Source organism: Oncorhynchus nerka, linkage group LG27 (assembly GCF_034236695.1).
Source record: "Oncorhynchus nerka isolate Pitt River linkage group LG27, Oner_Uvic_2.0, whole genome shotgun sequence".
Lineage (NCBI taxonomy): Eukaryota > Metazoa > Chordata > Actinopteri > Salmoniformes > Salmonidae > Oncorhynchus > Oncorhynchus nerka.
In genome coordinates this window covers 37,465,447-37,486,539 of record NC_088422.1, presented here as the reverse complement: position 1 = coordinate 37,486,539, position 21,093 = coordinate 37,465,447, and the positions used below count along the sequence as shown (strand labels likewise).

At 43.5% G+C, this 21,093-nt stretch overlaps 1 protein-coding gene across 2 annotated transcripts in view; it reads right to left on the bottom strand.

Annotated features, from left to right (window-relative positions):
• LOC115111730 (single-stranded DNA-binding protein 2-like) overlaps nt 1-16,640 on the bottom strand; it is a 98,339-nt gene extending 81,699 nt beyond the window's left edge. The window contains exon 1 of one of the 2 annotated variants that reach the window (XM_065011648.1): nt 16,487-16,640. In XM_065011648.1, the coding sequence (XP_064867720.1) occupies nt 16,487-16,542 (56 nt within the window). In that variant the 5' untranslated portion in view covers nt 16,543-16,640. The remainder of the gene's footprint in view (nt 1-16,486) is intronic. The other variant, XM_029638084.2, reaches the window with a different exon arrangement.
• Between the last annotated feature and the right edge of the window lie 4,453 nt (nt 16,641-21,093).

Genomic DNA, 21,093 nt, shown 5'->3' with positions numbered 1-21,093 from the left:
AGGAGGGGCTCATGAGAGCTCTTTGAGTCTGTGGTCTGGCAGGGTGTCTCAGGCTTGTGACGCGCGCTCCCGACAGAGTTTGCTCTCGTTCCAGTGCTTTTCTTCAGACAATGAAATTCTCCGGTTGGAACCTTATTGATGATTCATGTTAAAAACATCCTACAGATTGATTCCATACATCGTTTGGCTTGTTTCTAAGACCTATAACCGAACTTTGAGTTTTTGTCTGGACGAAGTGCTCGCGCCTCATGAAGATGGATTACTGAGCTGAACACGCTAACAACAAGTGGCTAAATGATGGACTTTATGGAACAAATCAGTCATTTATTGTCGAACTGGGATTCCTGGGAGTGCCTTCTGATGATCATCAAAGGTAAGTGAATATTTAGTGGTTTTTTCTAACTTCTGTTGACTCCAAAATGGCGGATATTCCTCTGGCTGTTTTGGGTTCTGAGCGCCAAGTTTTTTTTTAAAACACAGACTTCTCCTTAATGCAACCACTATCTTTAATTCTGTGAATAACACTTGTATCTTTTATCAATGTTTATTATGAGTATTTCTGCTAAATCACAGGATGTTTTGGAATCAAAACGTTACTGCATGTAACGCACCAATGTAAACTGAGTTTTTTTATATAAATATGCACAGTATCGAACAAAACATACATGTATTGTGTAACATGATGTCCTATGAGTGTCATCTGATGAAGATCATCAAAGGTTAGTGATGCATTTTATCTATTTCTGCTTTTTGTGACTCCTATCTTTGGCTGGGAAAATGGCTGTGTGTTTTTTTGACTTGGCTATGACCTAGAGTTCTTCTTTACTATTCCCATGAGAAGGACTGTCACCAGGAAGGTATACATTTCACTAATTGTGGTTGTCACCCATTTAGCGAGTTTCCCCCTCACTCATGGCTCTCTCTTCTCCTGTAGCTCTAAGGCATAGCGATTGGTCTCCTCAACTATCTCTCCCACCAGCTCCTCTGTCAGAAACAACTTGAAGCACTCTGCCTCAGTTGGAAATGGCAAGGGGCGTTGCACTCCAGACTGGGACTCGTCAAAGCAGACAGCAGGGCCAGGTGGGGTGAAATGACTGGTGGCCTTCCAGCTACCACAGAACTCCTGTACTTCATCCACTGTCGGTCTGCCTCCATCACCACCAGCATCTTCAAAGGGACCTGGTACTTCCTCAGTTGACAAGGGAAATTCAGATTCAGGGTTCTCAATGGCTACAAGGTTGAGGGGCAGCTCCTCACTGTCACTGTCAGAATCTGATTCCAGACTTTCATACTCAGACTCATTGTCAGAATTTTTAAAAATCTCCAGAATTTCCACATTTGTGAGTTGTCTCCTTTTGAAAGACATTGTTAATGCTACAGCTTAGCTCACTAGCTACATACATAAACAACAACACTGAATGGCGCAGAGTGGGAGGTTACGTGGTTGACTGCCGGCACACGCACCACTTGTATCAATAAATCACTATCAGAAAATGTTTTGTGTGGTAATTATTTGTGTATTTACGATTTTATTCGCATGTTTTCAATTCTAGGTGACAACTCATGCATTCCGATTCTTGCACAGAGTGTAATGGGCACATATTATGTGTGTAAAATACTTTTTTGAAGGTTGTACTGATTATGATGAGCTAAGCTAATTCCAGCTGTGTAGCCATGTTTGTTGACATACAGTGCATTCTGGGATTCACGTCTGTTTGACCAAAGATGTTATAACAAAATGAGGTGAGTAATTTTTTGAGGACTTCCGGAAATTAATGGTGGGATGTGAACGACGGTAGATGACACACCCCTTCAACATGCATACTACAAACAGACCCAACTCATCTCGTCTTCTCTTATTATCTTCGGTTTCTGTGAGAAAAAAATGCATGGCTGCGCGCTGAAACTAATTGTCGGATTACTTTCGATTTCTATAAAGTGTTTTACCTAGTTATTTCGATCAATGGTGAGCTCACCCGTGATGTGATTAATTATATATAGTAATTGCTATTAGCCAATTCATATTGTAGTTTACGTCAGCCGAAAGTTAGAAAATATGACTGCTTGTGTTGGGTCAATCTTTCCTCAGCGCTAGGACAAATGTAGCCTACATTTTTCCGGTTAGGATGATTGTGTTATGCTATATTTACTTCTGTGAATATCTGAACAATGCATCCAAAAATAAACTGCTGACATTCTGGACATAACTTTGTAAGGACTGTGTTTGTGTAAATAGTTTCTGAAAAAAATGTGGCCAGCTCAAACGCTGATTGCTGCGTCATTCGAAACTGCCGTTCTAAACTAGCATTCTAAATGAGTGTTCTAAACACATGGGTGTGATCGTACGCTTCAGGGACCACTGTAGAACGATCACACCCGTGTGATGGTACGTGTGAAAGGGTTAACAAGATGTTTATCTTTCATTTGCTGTATTGGACTTGTGAAAGTTACATATTTCTATAAAATATTTTTGAATTTCCTATATTGAATCTCTCATTTCTCTCAAAACATTTTTTAAAAGCTGTTCGTTAGCAACTCACTGCCTTCCTGAAGAAAAATAATGTATAAGAAACGCTCCAGCCTGGTTTTAGACCCCATCATAGTACTGAGATTGCACTCGTAAAGGTGGTATATTACCTTTTAATGTCATCAGACCATCAGTCTGTCCTCGTGCTCCTAGACCTTAGTGCCGCTTTTGACACCATCGATCACCACATTCTTTTGGAGAGATTGGAAACCCTAATTGGTCTACACGGACATGTTCTGGCCTGGTTTAGATCTTATCAGTCAGAAAGATATCTGTTTGTTACTGTGGATGGTTTGTCCTCTGAAGAATCAATTCTAAGTTTGGATTTTCCTCAAGGTTCCGTTTTAGTAATACTATTGTTTTCAATATATTATACCTCTTGGGGTGTCATTCGGAAACACAATGTCAACTTTCACTGCTATGCAGATGACACACAGCTGTACATTTCAATGAGACATGGTGAAACCCCAAATTTGACTACCCTTGAAGCCTGTGGTTCAGACATTAGGAAGTGAATGGCAGCAAATGTTTTACTTTTAAACTCGGACAAAACAGAGATGTTAGTTCTAGGTCCCAAGAAACAAAGAGATCTGCTGTTTGATCTGACAATTAATATTGATGGTTGTACAGTCGTCTTAAATAAAACTGTGAAGGACCTCTTCGTTACTCTGGACCCTGACCTCTCTTTTGATGAACATACTGTATAAAAAAAAAAATTCAAGAGCAGCTTTTTCCATCTTCGTAACATTGCAAAAATCTGAAACTTTTTGTCCAAAAATGATGCTAATCCATGCTTCTGTCACTTCAAGATTAGACAACTGCATTGCTCTACTCTCCGGCTACCCAGATAAAGCACTAAATAAATTCAGCAAGTGCTAAATATGTCTGCTAGAATCTTGACTAGAACCCCAAAATTGCGTCATTATTACTCCAGTGCTAGCCTCTCTACACTGGTTTCCTGTTAAGGCTAGGGTTGATTTCAAGGTTTTACTGCTAACCTACAAAGCATTACATGGACTTGCTCCTACCTATCTCTCTGATATGGTCATGCCTTACATACCTAAAAGTACGCAATGGTCACAAGATGTAGGCCTCCTTATTGTTCTTAGAACCTCAAAGCAAACACCTGGAGGCAGGGCTTTCACCTATAGTGCTCCATTTGTATGGAATGCTCTGATGATGTGAGATGTCTTTACTGAAGACTCATCTCTTCAATAGGTCCTATGATTGAGTGCAGTCTGCCCATGGGAACGAAGTTGAACGGCAAGGCACTGGATTGACAAACCAACTTTGCGGTCTCTGCCTGGCCGGCTCCCCTCTCTCCACGATGATTGTCTGCGTCTGACCTTGTTATGGGGGCTGAATCCCTGGCTTGATAGTGCTCTCCCATACTGTCCCTAGGAGGAGTGCATCACATCGTGCCAGGCTTTTATCGCTATACTCAACTTGAGTGGGTTGAATCACTGACGTGATAGAATTCCCAGATGGAATTATAATTTTGGGATAGGCACACCCGGAGGTCAGGCCCCCCAGATAGCATATGAACACGTCATAAACCATGAAATACATTTTTATAATTACAGGAAATTAGCTTAAAAACTGCAAGAGTTTCTCTCAGCCTCATGGCAAAATGTATAGAATAGCAGGAAATTAGCTCAGAGATTCTTGAAAGTCGGGACAATCCTTGCAACAAGACCACTCATGGTCTGTAAAGTTCTATACTTTTCATAGATTTAAATTAACATTATTATAATCACCATGGTCAAAAGCATAAACTGTCAATTCCATCTGCCTGATAGATTAAGATCACACCCCCATCCACAATCGACAGGGCCGCAGTGGAGAGGGTGAAAAGCTTCCAGTTCCTCGCTGTGCACATCACTGACGACTTGAAATGGTCCCTTCACAGACAGTGTGGTGAATAAGGCGCAACAGCACCTCTTTAACCTCAAGAGGCTGAAGAAATTCGGCTTGGTCCCTAAAACCCACACAAAATTCTATCACCGCCTGGTACGGCAATTGCAACATCTGCAACCGCAGGGCTTTCCAAAGGGTGTCAGCCTACACATCACCGGGGACAGCACAGGTGCATCAAAGCTGGGAGTGAGAGACTGAAAAACAGCTTCTATCTCCTAGCCATCAGACTGTTAAATAGTCACCACTAGCCGGCCTTCCGCCCAGTACCCTGCCCTGAACCTTTGGGACTGCTGCCCTATGTACAATCATTGAACACTAGTCACTAGCATCAGTCCTGTGTCATGCCAACAGTAAAGCATCCTGAGACCATTCATGTGTGGGGTTGCTTCTCAGCCAAGGGAGTGGGCTCACTCACAATTTTGCCTAAGAACACAGCCATGAATAAAGAATGGTACCAACACATCCTCCAAGAGCAACTTCTCCCAACCAGCCAGGAACAGTTTGGTGACGAACAATGCCTTTTCCAGCAGGATGGAGCACCTTGACATAAGGCCAAAGTGATAATTAAGTGGCTCGGGGAAGAAAACATAGATATTTTGGGTCCATAGCCAGGAAACTCCCCAGACCTTAATCCCATTGAGAACTTGTGGTCAATCCTCAAGAGGCGGGTGGACAAACAAAAACCCACAAATTCTGACAAACTCCAAGCATTGATTATGCAAGAATGGGCTGCCATCAGTCAGGATGTGGCCCAGAAGTTAATTGACAGCATGCCAGGGCGGATTGCAGAGGTCTTGAAAAGGATATTGACTCTTTGTATCAACTTCATGTAATTGTCAATCAAATCCTTTGACACATGAAATGCTTGTAATTATACTTCCATGGTAACATCTGACAAAAATATCTAAAGACACTGAAGCAGCAAAGTTTGTGGAAGTTAATATTTGTGTCATTCTCAAAACTTCTGGTTATGACTGTATATTTAGGTCATTAAAACTCGTTTTTCCTTTTTTAGTTAAAAAAAAAAAAAATTAGTTTGAATTTTACCCCTTTTCGTGGTATCCAATTATTTAGTAGCTACCATCTTGTCTCATCGCTACAACTCCCGTACGGGCTCAGGAGAGACGAAGGTTGAAAGTGATGCGTCCTCCGATACACAACCCAACCAAGCCGCACTGCTTCTTAACACAGCGCGCATCCAACCCGGAAGCCAGCCGCACCAATGTGTCGGAGGAAACACCGTGCACCTGGCAACCGTGGTTAGCGCGCACTGCCCCCGGCCCACCACAGGAGTCGCTGGTGCACGATGAGACAAGGATATCCCTACCGGCCAAACCCTCCCTAACCCGGACGACGCTAGGCCAATTGTGCGTCGCCCCACGGACCTCCCCGGTCGCGGCCGGTTACGACAGAGCCTGGGCGCGAACCCAGGGTCTCTGGTGGTACAGCTGGCGCTGCCATACAGCTGCGCCACCCGGGAGGCCCTAATACTCATTTTTCAACCACTCCACAAATTTCTTGTTAATAAAGAAACTATAGTTTTGGAAAGTCATTTAGGACATTACTTTGTGCATGACACAAGTAATTTTTCCAACAATTGTTTATAGACAGATTATTTCACTGTATCACAATTCCAGTGGGTCAGAAGTTTACATACCCTAAGTTGACTGTGCCTTTAAACAGCTTGGAAAATTCCAGAAAATGATGTCATGGCTTTAGAAGCTTCTGATAGGCTAATTGACATAATTTGAGTCACTTGGAGGTGTACCTGTGGTTGTATTTCAAGGACTACCTTCAAACTCAGTGCCTCTTTGCTTGACATCATGGGAAAATCAAAAGAAAAGTCTTGCTCATCCTTGGGAGCAATTTCCAAACGCCTGAAGGTACCACGTTCATCTGTACAAACAATAGTACGCCAGTATAAACACCATGGAACCACACAGCCGTCATACCGCTCAGGAAGGAGATGTATTCTGTCTTCTAGAGATGAACATACTTTGGTGCGAAAAGTGCATATCAATCCCAGAACAGCAGCTAAGGACCTTGTGAAGATGCTGGAGGAAACAGATACAAAGGTATCTATATCCACAGTAAAACGAGTCCAATATCAACATAACCTGAAAGGCCGCTGAGCAAGGAAGAAGCCACTGCTCCAAAATCGCCATAAAAAAAAGCCAGACTATGCTTTGCAACTTCACATGGGGACAAAGATCGTACTTTTTGGAGAAATGTCCTCTGGTCTGATGAAACAAAAATATATTTTTTGGGCCATAATGACCATCGTTATGTTTGGAGGAAAAAGTGGGATGCTTGCAAGCCTAAGAACAACATCCCAACCGTGAAGCACGGGGGTGGCAGCATCATGTTGTGGGGGTGCTTTGCTACAGGAGGGACAAGTGCACCTCACAATATAGATGGCATCATGAGGCAGGAAAAATATGTGGATATATTGAAGCAACATCTCCAGACATCAGTCAGGAAGTTAAAGCTTGGTCGCAAATGGGTCTGCCAAATGGACAATTATCCCAATCATACTTCCAGAGTTGTGGCAAAATGACTTAAGGACAACAAAGTAAAGGTATTGGAGTGGCCATCACAAAGCCCTGACCTCAAACCTAGAGAAAATGTGTGGGCAGAACTGAAAAAGCGTGTGTGAGCAAGGAGTCCTACAAACCTGACTCAGTTACACCAGCTCTGTCAGGAGGAATGGGCCAAAATTCACCTTATTGTGGGAAGCTTGTGGAAGGCTATCAAAACGTTTGACCCAAGTTAAACAATTTAAAAGGCAATGCTACCAAATACTAATTCAGTGTATGTAAACTTCTGACCCACTGGGAATGTGATGAAAGAAATAAAAGCTGAAATAAATCACTCTACTATTATTCTGACATTTCACATTCTTATACATTCAAATACATTCAATGTATTTGGCTAAGGTGTATGTAAACTTCCGACTTAAACTATATACAGTGGGGCAAAAAAGTATTTAGTCAGCCACCAATTGTGCAAGTTCTCCCAATTAAAAATCTTTGGAGGGAGTTGAAAGTCTGTGTTGCCCAGCAACAGCCCCAAAACATCACTGCTCTAGAGGAGATCTGCATGGAGGAATGGGCCAAAATACCAGCAACAGTGTGTGAAAACCTTGTGAAGACTTACAGAAAACGTTTGACCTCTGTTATATACCCTTTGTTGGCAATGACAAAGTATTGAGATAAACTTTTGTTATTGGCCAAATATTTATTTCCACCATAATTTGCTAATAAATTCATTAAAAATCCTACAATGTGATTTTCTGGATTTTTTTTCTCATTTTGTCTGTCATAGTTGAAGTGTACCTATGATGAAAATTACAGGCGAACTTGCACAATTGGTGGCTGACTAAATACGTTTTTGCCCCACTGTATATATTCTAGTCATGGCTCATCCTATATAACTACTGCCGTAAACACATTTTTTATTCATATACTGTCCATACACACCATTTAGGCTTGGGCGGTATACCGTATATACCGAGGTATTTGGATATAGCCACGGGATGGTTTTTCAATAGCAAAACTATTTATGAGGTTTTTCAACATAAATAGCTACAAATATTACAATTTAAGTAAATAACTGCAGTGAACTTGTGCAATATGTTAGGAGATGAAACAGATCGCGTTCTTCATTTCACATTATGAAGCTTACCAAAGCTCCTCAAAACAGTTGAGCCAGTCATGTGTTTGTTTGTAAATAGCACAACGGGAGAAAGTGGTAGCAGGTGAGTCCAGCTGTGCATTGAAAGTCAATAGAGTGATCAGGGACATGCAACTATAGTTTTTCTTCAGTTTTCCTTCACTTGCTGTCTCTGCCTGACCGGCTCCCCTCTCTCCACTGGGATTCTCTGCCTCTGACCCTATTACGGGGGCTGAGTCAATGGCTTGCTCGCGCTCTTCCATCCTTCCTGACCTCGGGCTTGTGCATGGGGAGGTCTTTGTGGGCTATACTCAGCCTTGTCTCAGGGTAGTAAGTTAGTGGCCTGTTGATATCGTCTCTGCCTGGCCGGCTCCCCTCTCTCCACTGAGATTCTCTGCCTCTGACCCTATTACGGGGGCTGAGTCAATGGCTTGCTCGCGCTCTTCCATCCTTCCTGACCTCGGGCTTGTGCAGGGGGAGGTCTTTGTGGGCTATACTCAGCCTTGTCTCAGGGTAGTAAGTTAGTGGCCTGTTGATATCCCTGTGTGGGCTTTGCCAAAGTGGGTGGGGTTATATCCTGCCTGGTTGTGCCTGTCCGGGGGTGACTTTGGACTGGGCCACAGTGTCCCCGACACCCCCCGTTTCAGTCTCCTGTATCTATGCTGCAATAGTCTGTGCCTGGGGGCTTGGATCAATCTGTTATATCTGGTGTAATTCTCCTGTCTTATCTGGCGTCGTGTGTGATCTTAGATATGCTCCCTCTAATTCTCCCATCTCTCTCCCCTCCCAAAGGACCTGAGCCCTAGGACCATGCCTCAGGACTACTTGGCCTGACATCTCCTGGCTGTCCCTGTCCCTAATAACACCGGGTCGTGCTGCTGGCCCAGTTTCTGCTGTTCTGCCTGCGGCTATGGAACACTGACCTGATCACCGGACTGCTTCACTTCACAGAAGTTCAACGCTATTTGGCTGGCAGCCACACAACTACATTTTTGCATGGCAATCATATTTATAATGTGTATCATATAAAGAATACAGCCAGCTACATTTCCTAATGTTTTGCTTAAAATTAATCTTGCATTTTACCGGAGAAAGGTAGGTTGGCTACACCAAGAAATGTACTGGAGAAAAGTAGCTACACAGTCAGAGCGCTATTTAAACAGGCACAAATGACCTAAAACTAATATTAGGGGAGATAGATGTCAATTATTTATGGGTAGCTAGCTAACAATGATTTGTGTCTAGCCAGTTAGCCCTATTGACTTATTATGGGGTTGTGATCTACGCTACGTTGTCAAAATGAACACAGCATGTATTTATTAACATATCAAAATAAAATATTGTAGTCAGACAACATATGAAATGTGAATAGGCAATATTTCATTCCGAAGTCGGTGTATTTTCTCTCGCTTCAACTCAAATAATGTCCGCCATTGATTTCACAAAAATTGTATTGTTATTTTTTTACGTGGTTTTGTTATATTTCTTTGCACACTTTCCATCAATGCTTCAAAATACCCCCCCGTGCTCCAATGTGTGTGCTCAGAGCACAGTAGTATGCATTTTTCGAAACACCCATTGGGTTAGCTTTCCTCCGTGTTTGAGAAGTCAAAGCCCTTCAGATGAGTTTTGGGTAGCTTTCCACAAGCTTCCCACAATACGTTGGGTGAATTTTGGCCCATTCCTCCTGACAGAGCTGGTGTAACTGATTCAGGTTTGTAGGCCAAGGGACCTAACGTGTTCCAGGAAAACATTCCCCACACCAGTACACCACTGCCACCAGCCTGTACCAGGCAGGATGGGTCCACGGACTCAAGCTGCTTACGCCAATTCCTGACTCTGCCATAAGCATGACGCAACAGGAACCGACATTTGTTGGACCAGGCAATGTTTTTCCACTCCTCAATTGTCCAGTGTGGGTGATCGCGTGCCCACTGGAGGCGCTTCTTATTGTTTTTAGCTGATAGGAGTGGAACCCAGTGTGGTCGTCTGTTGCAATAGCCCATCTGTGACAAGGATCGACGAGTTGTGCGTTTGGATGCCATTCTGCACACCACTGTTGTACTGTGCTGTTATTTGTCTGTTTGTGGCCCGCCTGTTAGCTGGCACGATTCTTGCCATTCTCATTTGACCTCTTCATCATGTTTTCGTCACAAAGGACTGTCATTGACTGGATGTTTTTTGTTTGTCGCACCATTTTTTTCGGTAAACCCTAGACACGTATGTGTGGAAAAACTCAGTTTCTGAGATACTGGATACTGTGCGCCTGGCACCGATGATCATACCATGCTCAAAGTCGCTCAAGTCATTTGTGTTGCCCATTCTAACGTTCAATCGAACAGTAACTGAACGCCTCGATGCCTGCCTACTTTAGATACCAAGCCACGGCCACGTGACTCACTGTCTGTAGGAGTGATACATTTTTTTGTGAACTGGGAAGGGAGTGTATCATATATCTCGTTCTGATATTTCTTAATTTATTTGTTTACATTTTTGGGGATTTGGGTGTATTGTTTTGCATTGTTAGGTATTACTGCACTGTTGGAGCTAGAAACACAAGCATTTCACTGCACCTGAGATAACATCAGCAAATATGTGTACATGACCAATAACATTTTATTTTATCTGTCTTGTGTCGATAAGAACAGCCGAATGTAATGTCACACCTTAAAAAACACATTTTCTACATTTTTTTTATGTCTAATAAAAATTGTGGTTGAAGGGTTTCTATTATCCTATTAGGCAAATTGCGCATTAATAAGGTGGCGCAACAGCCTGTATGCCCTGCCCACAAATGTTTTATGCTTCAGGTAGCCCGCAAAAGACAGCACAGATAGAAGGCAAGAATCAGGTGCGTAATTTTATTGAAATGATGTGGAAACAACGGTGATTCAACCAGTGTGTGCCCAGTGGGGGGATTCCTGTGGTTTTACACTACATGGTAGTACTCAATTCCCGCCGCCAATTACGCTTTTGGTTAGGCCTGGTCCTCAGAGGCCTTGGTTCGTGAAGGGAAAAAAGTTGCGCACGGCTTGTAAGGAGAACAGAGCAATAGCTCCATTCTTTCGCTCTCTCAAACCATTCATTTTGTGAGATCACTTGTACAAATAAAAATGTAGTCACATTTAGAATTTCATAAGCACGAATAAGAATTATATGGAAAAGGATATGTTTCAAATCGATAAAGTTTCTATTTCAAAGTGACGAGATGCGCATCTTGTGTGTGAGTACTATTTCTCAAAACGAGGGATAATTGGTTAACACTTATATTGGGCTCAATTTTGTGAGTTCAAAGGGAACGTTGTTAGTATTATAAACTTTGAAACAACTACTTTTCTAGTAGGCTACAGAATTAGAGAAGGGCTGTTTCTCTGAACCTCAAGCAGTATTTTCAACCAAGCCTGTTTCTCTCCCCAGCCATTGGCAGCCTGCCTGTCAGACTCTGACCAGCTGCAGCAACCTTTCCTCCTTAATTATGTTTAGAACACACATTTAAAGGCCAAAATTGTATGGGGTGGGGGGGGGCACTCATCATGTTTATACAACCTAATAGTCACACTAAGAATGCTTCTAGAACCACCTTTACTGTATATTTTATTTCAATTGAGAAAATCTACAAAATAAATTAATAGTAGCAGTTCATTCAATTGGTGGAGGTGAGGGGGCATAGGATGTTCCCCCATGATGAAAGGGCGCCATGACTGAAAACGTTTGGGAAGCACTGATTTGGATAATGATCAGCACAAATACAGATGGGCAACCACATGCTTCAGCCTATTTATTTATAGAGTACTGATACCTGGTAGGGCCTGCTTTTTCATCAATAACTAGGGTAAAGGGAGGGCTCGGGTATCACTAAATTAATCACAAACATTTTGAAGCTGAGCCATTTGCTTGTGCTTTGCTGCTAAGATCATAACATGGTGTCAGAAGTTCTTCAACCTCGTCAAATATAAAACAGAAGAGATTATTTCACATAAAATGTTTCTTAAATTGTCGGATTTTAAAGTGACGGAAAGTAGCTAACAGCTTACTGCTCTCTCATGTCTCTTCATTGAGCAGCCCAAGCAGAGCCGTTGCTATGGATACTCACACTCAGAGCCGCCATGCACAGAGTGCATGCAGAGCGAGCAGCCTGCGTGCAGGGAGCGATTTACAGACAGAAAGGTGCAGTTAATGGATTTACTAACGGAGGAACATATTGCTAATTTCGGGCAGGGCCGGACTTTAACCTTTTCACATGTCAGTTCGAAATATCTCTAATGGTCGCCCCAGAATGTGTTGTTTTATGCACGTGATGTCAGAATGCACTCACTGTTCCAAAATGTGATTGTTACACAACAGGACACTTAACACACGCTGCCTGCTAATTATCTATAGGCTGTGTTTGATCTTGTCAATTTCAAATTATTTTCTCATAAGTTTTCATTTGAATTGAGGTGTGTTACGCCTAATCATTGGTCCATTAAAATAACATCAAATTGATCCGAAATACAGTGTAGACATTGTTAATGTTGTAAATGACTATTGTAGTTGGAAATTGATGATTTGTAATGGAATATCTGCCTAGAAGGTCAGTATCCCGGAGTCGCCTCTTCACTGTTGACGTTGAGACTGGTGTTTTGCAGGTACTATTTAATGAAGCTGCCAGTTGAGGACTTATGAGGTGTCTGTTGCTCAAACTAGACACTAATGTACTTGTCCTCTTGCTCAGTTGTGCACCGGGGCCACCCACTCCTCTTTCTATTCTGGTTAGGGACAGTTTGCGCTGTTCTGTGAAGGGTGTAGTACACAGCCTTATACGAGATCTTCAGTTTCTTGGAAATTTCTCACATGGAATAACCTTAATTTCTCAGAACAAGAATAGACTGACAAGTTTCCGAAGAAAGTTCTTTGTTTCTGGCCATTTTGAGCCTGTAATCGAACCCACAAATGCTGATGCTCCAGATACTCATCTAGTCTAAAGAAGGCCAGTTTTATTGCTTCTTTAATCAGAATAACAGTTTTCAGCTGTGCTAACACAATTGCAAACGGGTTTTCTAATGATCAATAAAATTATAAACTTATATTATCTAACACACAGTGCCATTGGAACACAGGAGTGACGGTTGCTGATAATGGGCCTCTATACGCCTTTGTAGATATTAAAACATTTAAAAATTATCTGCCGTTTCCAGCTACAATAGTCATTTACAACATTAACAATGTCTACACTGTATTTCTGATCAATTTAATGATATTTTAATGGACAAAAAATGTTATTTTCTTTCAAAAACAAGGATATTTCTAAGTGACCCCAAACTTTTGAAAGGTAGTGCATGTATTTTTTATATACCTTTATATAACTAGGCAAGTCAGTTATTAAGAACAAATTCTTATTTACAACGATGGCCTAGGAACAGTGGGTTAACAGCCTTGTTCAGGGGCAGAATGACAGATGTTTACCTTGTCAGCTCAGGGATTCGATCTAACTTTCGGTTACTGGCCCAATGCTCTAACCACTAGGCTACCTGCCGCTCCATCACTCCATCCATCCATCCATCCATGTAGCATAATGTATTTACAGTCTTATTCACATCTTTTCAAGTACTGGTGACAAATAATGTATTCTGAATATTGAATAGATTGTAATGGACACCTATGATGTGTGTAAAATACTTTTATGAAGCTTGTACTGATTATAATGAGCTATTTGCCAGCTGTGTGGTGCCATGTTTCTTTATATAAATACTTTTTAAAAAATGGTTAGTTATTTTTTTAACCCTTTTTCCCCACAATTTCATGGTATCCAATTGGTAGTTACAGTCTTGTCCCATTGCTACAACTCCCGTACGGACTCGGGAGAGGTTAAGGTCCTGCCGTCCTCCGAAACCCAACCAAGCCGCATTGCTTCTTGACACAATGCCCGCTCAACCCGGAAGCCAGCCGAACCAATGTGTCGGAGGAAACACTGTACACCTGGCAACCGTGTCAGCGTGCATTGCGCCCGGCCCGCCACAAGAGTCGCTAGTGCACGATGGGACAAGAACATCCCTTCCGGCCAAACCTTCCCCTAACCCGGTCGACGCTGGGCCAATTGTGCGCTGCCCCTTGGGTCTCCCGGTCGTGGCTGGCTGCGTCAGAGGATGGACTCAAACCAGGATCTCTAGTGACACAGCTAGAACTGCGATTCAGTGCCTTAGACCACTGAGCCACCCGGGAGGCCTTCCGCCATGTTTGTTGACAGAACTGGATGTTCTAAATAAGCGTTCTAATCACACAGGTTTGAGTGTACGCTGCAGGGACCGCTGTAGAATGATCACACACGTTTTGTTGGTACGTGTGAAAAGGTTACATTTGGCAGAAGCAATCGGGCCTGGGTAGGTTAGGGCCTTGAATGTCTCGGGTGTGGGCTCTATGCTGTGCAGGGCTCTATACCGCATCAGTTGGGCTACAGGTGATAATGCTTATTGCTAAATAACACACCAGCCTGATAACATGGAACATTTTAGGGTCAATTTTGGAGCCTAAAATTATAATTTTAATGGTGTCACCATAATTTAATTTTTATTCATTTTAGAGTAGAAAAGTCACCAAGGCTGCGTTCAATATCAAAAAACGTAATGCAATATTCAATTAAACGGAAACTGTGCTGTTCTGAACGACCAGTTGAAAAACGGGGTGGGGTTGTGTTGTGGGTTAAAAATGCACCACTATCCTTCAAATATCACACTCATTTCTTCAAGCCACAACCCCCTCACATCCGCCAAAGGAGAAAATGTAGGCTACCTCAAAGTCTGTTCAAGAACGTTGAAGAACATTGTTCAGTACAAGCCATTACACAACGTAGCAAACATTCAATTGAACTGAACACACATCAGAACTGACTTTCTCAGTCGTTCTACAAAATAATTGCCCAGCGTAGTTACCTTCTGAACTGTTAGTTGGACCAACAGTTTAAAGTAATATATAAATTATGAGTATTTCAGTTGTGGTTAGGATACATTCTAAATGAACCAGAAACAACCATTTTACATTTATTTATTTATTTTTCTCCTGGGTTGGGAGCCCTTGACCCCCATGTAAGGGGGTTGACCCCAGTACCCATTGACCCTAACCGCCCCAATATGCAACACAAAGTTAAGCCCTTGGCAAGAATTTACTAATATTAGCAGTAGTCTAATAATTTCCATGTGCCTATGACAAAAGAAGAACCCATCCCTGTCGAACAGATAAAAATGTATTCGATCTTTAGAAAATCTACTGTTTCCATTACACATGGTCACATTTTGTCTTCCAGACTTCAATTCAACCAGTGTGTGCCAAGTGCCTGGGTTAATAGAAACCTGCCTAATGTAACCGAGTTCTCCTGTCTGTCTCCCGGGAAACTGTTTCTTCTTTAGACAAGATGTGCTCACTCAACAGAGACATTCATCGAAATAATTCTGAGGCTACAGTATGCATAAAATGATGTTAAAAATATATATAAATCTTTGACAGAAATTACATTATGTTGTAGGCTATTTTGACAGAAATTACAATTGAAAAGCAATACGTTAATTATTTGCTCAACTGAAAAACAAATAAGTTGCAATGTGCATGTATTGTATAATCCTGTAGTTATAACATGTTTTTCGAAATTGTACATAAACATATTGTTTAGGCACCTTGACCTGTAGGCTACGCTAGACTATGCAAGTAAAAATTCAGGTAATGTTAATGATAGCCTAATGTGTCATCATTATTAAGCTATGCTGGATATTTAATAGCCTGTCTGTCTGTCAGCTGCTGCGAGGTACTGTAGCATGCAATGGATCGGTTGATTGAACTAACAGCGATAGTGTCACCTGCTTGTCAACTTAATGCAAAGACAACTTCTACTCACAACAATATGCACGACTTGGGCATGTACGCGTGCATAGAGCTCCACTGAAAAACTTGAACATAACAGTTGCCTAGGCTTTACAACAGCTACCTCTACAGACAGTATAATGTTTTTGCATACTATATAGCGAAATAACGCTAAACTGACAAACTGTAGATTGATAAGCATTGCTGTCAAAAATATAGGCTATGTCGCAGAAATACTAGCCTAGTAGAACGGTAAAAGGTGTCCTATGAACCACGGTCATGTAAATCGGCTAGCCTCGTGCATATATTCTATTTCCCCATGATGTTCTATTGTAATCTTTCTTGCTATTTCCAGAATTTACAAAGAAATTGACATGGTCAACTTTTAAAGCCGTGCAAAGCCTCAATCATGCCTTTATGAGTCTCTCTCTTGCAATGTCTCTCTTCTCCGACAGCAGCTCCGTGTGACTGACCCGGACGTTCATTAACTTTCTCAATCCTCCCTCATTGCTGCGGTTTCCCCCCATAAATAAAACTTACTTTTCTCTGGCTTGGCTGTCGGACGGCACGTTGTTACTCTTGCCTTTGGCGTACATGCTTGCAGAGAGCTCCGATTGTCACGCACCTGTCAACCCATCACAACCTCCCCGAGCACAGCCCCATCACCATGGTGACACAAGCAACGTCGCTTGCCATTGGATGTCCTTATATTTGAGCACACCCATTTTGTGTGGTAAACGGCAGTGACTGACAGTTTGCTGGCCACGCCCTTCGTTAGAACTCCCCAAGAACCTCCCTCCTTTCCCTCCCTTCCCTCCCTCCTCTACATTATCTCTATCTCTCTGTTTTTCTCTCGCTCCTAGCTCTCTCTCTCTCTCTCTCTTTCGCTCTCTCCTTCCGTCTGCCTTGCCTGTGTGTGCCGCTCTCCCTGGCGCTTGCGCTCACATACACGCACACACACAGAAAAGCACACGCTCACGCACCCTCACACACTCGCGCACGCAGACACACATCCACAAGCACTCAAGCATGTACACTCTATCACACATACACATACTCTCTCGCTATCTCTCTTTCTCTCACACACACCCGCAACTCCTCCCTCCTCCCTCCATTCTACTCTCTGAGTGCAAGGGGGGATTTGAAACAGTCCGAGAAGGATTTTAAACGACTGGCTGCCCCTTTAATAGACAATCACCCCCTCTACAATCACACCCGGCGCGCAGACAACGCAATGCGCAAACAACCATCGCAAATATGAACTGGAATTACATGGGTCTATTACATAGCCAATGTTGAACTTGGGAATGGGTGTAGAATGGGAAGAGACTGACAAGCAGAGGTGAGAGATCCAACAACATTCTGTAGTGTTGTATCCCCTCCTGGTGTGAGCCAATTACACACACAGTAAACTAAACAATGAAATGCATCATTCTCACAATGGCAATATTTGAAATAATCCACTTTAGTAAACTAACTCATTTCTTGTCTGTGCTGTTTTCTGTTTAATCCGTTCAAGGCAATAGTGTAGATCACTCCACCCTCTTAGATGCCACAAGTTGACACCTTGTGAATTACTGTAACCGGGAGCAACAGAACCTGGACTTATTTGTTCATTTGAGTCCCCTCTCATCAGTTGATTATCAATGGATTTGTGTAATACAAAATCTTGCTATATCTTCCCATTTTTATTTGTGATTTAGACAGCACCGATTCTTCTGTAGATGCAGTAATGTACAAGGAGGCATCCAGTCTGAAACATGTGTTGCAGTATGTAGCCTGAGCTGTTGCCAGACAATTGAATGTTAATTTTTCAACGATAAGCCACCTCCAACAGCGTTTTAGAGAATTTGTCAGTATGTCCAACCGGCCTCACAACCGCAGACAAGCGTGGATGGCGTTGTGTGGGCTAGCGGTTTGCTGATGTCAACATTGTGAACAAGAGTGCCCCATGCTGGTGGTGGGGTTATGGTATGGGCACGCATAAGCTACGGACAATGAACACAATTGCATTTTAGCGATGGTAATTTGAATGCACAGAGATACTGTGACGAGATCTTGAGGCACATTGTCGTGCCATTCATCCGCTGCCATCACCTCATGTTTCAGCATAATGCACGGCACCATGTCGCAAGGATTTCTACACAATTCTTGGAAGCTGAAAATGTCCCATTTCTTCCATCGCCTGCATACTCACCTGACACGTCACACATTGAGCATGTTCAGGATACTCTGCGTCGATGTGTACAACCTCGTGTTCCAGTTCCCGCCAATATCAAGCAACTTGCACACGATGCACCCGAGCCACTGTCTGTTCACCCCGCTATACACTGGCGCCGACAGAGATGGCCGCCTCGCTTCGCGTTCCTAGGAAACTATGCAGTTTTTTGTTATTTTACGTGTTATTTCTTACATTAGTTCTTACATTTGCCTTTTTGGGTTGGAGCGAGCCGGTCGCATCTGCGCTTCGGTCTCCTTCGGTCTGCAGGTTGTATAACTTTTTCATTACATTTCATTACATTATAGTACAACGGTCGGATTTGTCTAATCTTAGCAATTTCTTCTTAGCTAGCTACATAGCCGTCGTTGTATCAAAGATAATTGCGTAATTATCGTATTTCGTCGTCCTCCTATCTGCCCAACACGTTCACCGTCTACCGTAGCACTGTAGTAACTATCACACTCAACTGAACGACTTGATTAGTGTAGTGTTAGCTAGCTACATAGTTGTCTTTGCTGTCTTCGTATCCAAGATAATTGTGTAGTTTAGAGTGTGGAGTCTTAGAGTGATAATTGCGTTATTATCGTATTTCGTCGTCCTCCTATCTGCCTAGCAGCTAGCCAGCTAGCATACGTTCACCGGCTACCGTAGCACTGTAGTAACTATCACACTCAACTCAACGACTTGATTAGTGTAGTATTAGCTAGCTACATAGTTGTCTTTGCTGTCTTCGTATCCAAGATAATTGTGTAGTTTAGAGTGTGTAGTCTTAGAGTGATTATCTTAATTTACCGAGGTTAGCTAGCCAGCTATTTTGTCGTCCTTAACGTAGGAGACACTCCTAGCTAGCCAACAGCCAGCCAACGTCTACTGAATAGAACTTTCGCATTCCGTCGCATTCCGCTTCGCTCCACAGGTAGTATCACATTTTCATTTCATTTCATTACAGTCCCAACGGTGTGATTTGTTTGATCGTAGCTAGCTACATAGCTAGCTACATAGCCGTCTTTGTTTCAAAGATAATTGTGTAGTCTAGAGCGATTTTCTAGGTTAGCTAGCCAGCTATTGTCGTTCTCCTAACGCAACGTAACGTAACCAACACTGCTAGCTAGCCAGCTAGCCCCCGAATAGCAGCATTGTAGAAACTTCACACTCAACGGAACGACTTGATTAGGGTAGTGTCAACAACGCAGCTAGCCTACCTCAGCAGTACTGTATCATTTTAATCATTTTAGTCAATTAGATCCTTGCTACGTAAGCTTAACTTTCTGAACATTCGAGACGTGTAGTCCACTTGTCATTCCAATCTCCTCTGCATTAGCGTAGCCTCTTCTCTAGCCTGTCAACTATGTGTCTGTATATCCCTGTTCTCTCCTCTCTGCACAGACCATACAAACGCTCCACACCGCATGGCCGCGGCCACCCTAATCTGGTGGTCCCAGCGCGCACGACCCACGTGGAGTTCCAGGTCTCCGGTAGCCTCTGGAACTGCCGATCTGCGGCCAACAAGGCAGAGTTCATCTCAGCCTATGCCTCCCTCCAGTCCCTCGACTTCTTGGCACTGACGGAAACATGGATCACCACAGACAACACCGCTACTCCTACTGCTCTCTCTTCGTCCGCCCACGTGCTCTCGCACACCCCGAGAGCTTCTGGTCAGCGGGGTGGTGGCACCGGGATCCTCATCTCTCCCAAGTGGTCATTCTCTCTTTCTCCCCTTACCCATCTGTCTATCGCCTCCTTTGAATTCCATGCTGTCACAGTTACCAGCCCTTTCAAGCTTAACATCCTTATCATTTATCGCCCTCCAGGTTCCCTCGGAGAGTTCATCAATGAGCTTGATGCCTTGATAAGCTCCTTTCCTGAGGACGGCTCACCTCTCACAGTTCTGGGCGACTTTAACCTCCCCACGTCTACCTTTGACTCATTCCTCTCTGCCTCCTTCTTTCCACTCCTCTCCTCTTTTGACCTCACCCTCTCACCTTCCCCCTACTCACAAGGCAGGCAATACGCTCGACCTCATCTTTACTAGATGCTGTTCTTCCACTAACCTCATTGCAACTCCCCTCCAAGTCTCCGACCACTACCTTGTATCCTTTTCCCTCTCGCTCTCATCCAACACTTCCCACACTGCCCCTACTCGGATGGTATCGCGCCGTCCCAACCTTCGCTCTCTCTCCCCCGCTACTCTCTCCTCTTCCATTCTATCATCTCTTCCCTCTGCTCAAACCTTCTCCAACCTATCTCCTGATTCTGCCTCCTCAACCCTCCTCTCCTCCCTTTCTGCATCCTTTGACTCTCTATGTCCCCTATCCTCCAGGCCGGCTCGGTCCTCCCCTCCCGCTCCGTGGCTCGACGACTCATTGCGAGCTCACAGAACAGGGCTCCGGGCAGCCGAGCGGAAATGGAGGAAAACTCGCCTCCCTGCGGACCTGGCATCCTTTCACTCCCTCCTCTCTACATTTTCCTCCTCTGTCTCTGCTGCTAAAGCCACTTTCTACCACTCTAAATTCCAAGCATCTGCCTCTAACCCTAGGAAGCTCTTTGCCACCTTCTCCTCCCTCTTGAATCCTCCTCCCCCCCCCCCCTCCTCCCTCTCTGCAGATGACTTCGTCAACCATTTTGAAAAGAAGGTCGACGACATCCGATCCTCGTTTGCTAAGTCAAACGACACCGCTGGTTCTGCTCACACTGCCCTACCCTGTGCTCTGAACTCTTTCTCCCCTCTCTCTCCAGATGACATCTCGCGTCTTGTGACGGCCGGCCGCCCAACAACCTGCCCGCTTGACCCTATCCCCTCCTCTCTTCTCCAGACCATCTCCGGTGACCTTCTCCCTTACCTCACCTCGCTCATCAACTCATCCCTGACCGCTGGCTACGTCCCTCCCGTCTTCAAGAGAGCGAGAGTTGCACCCCTTCTGAAAAA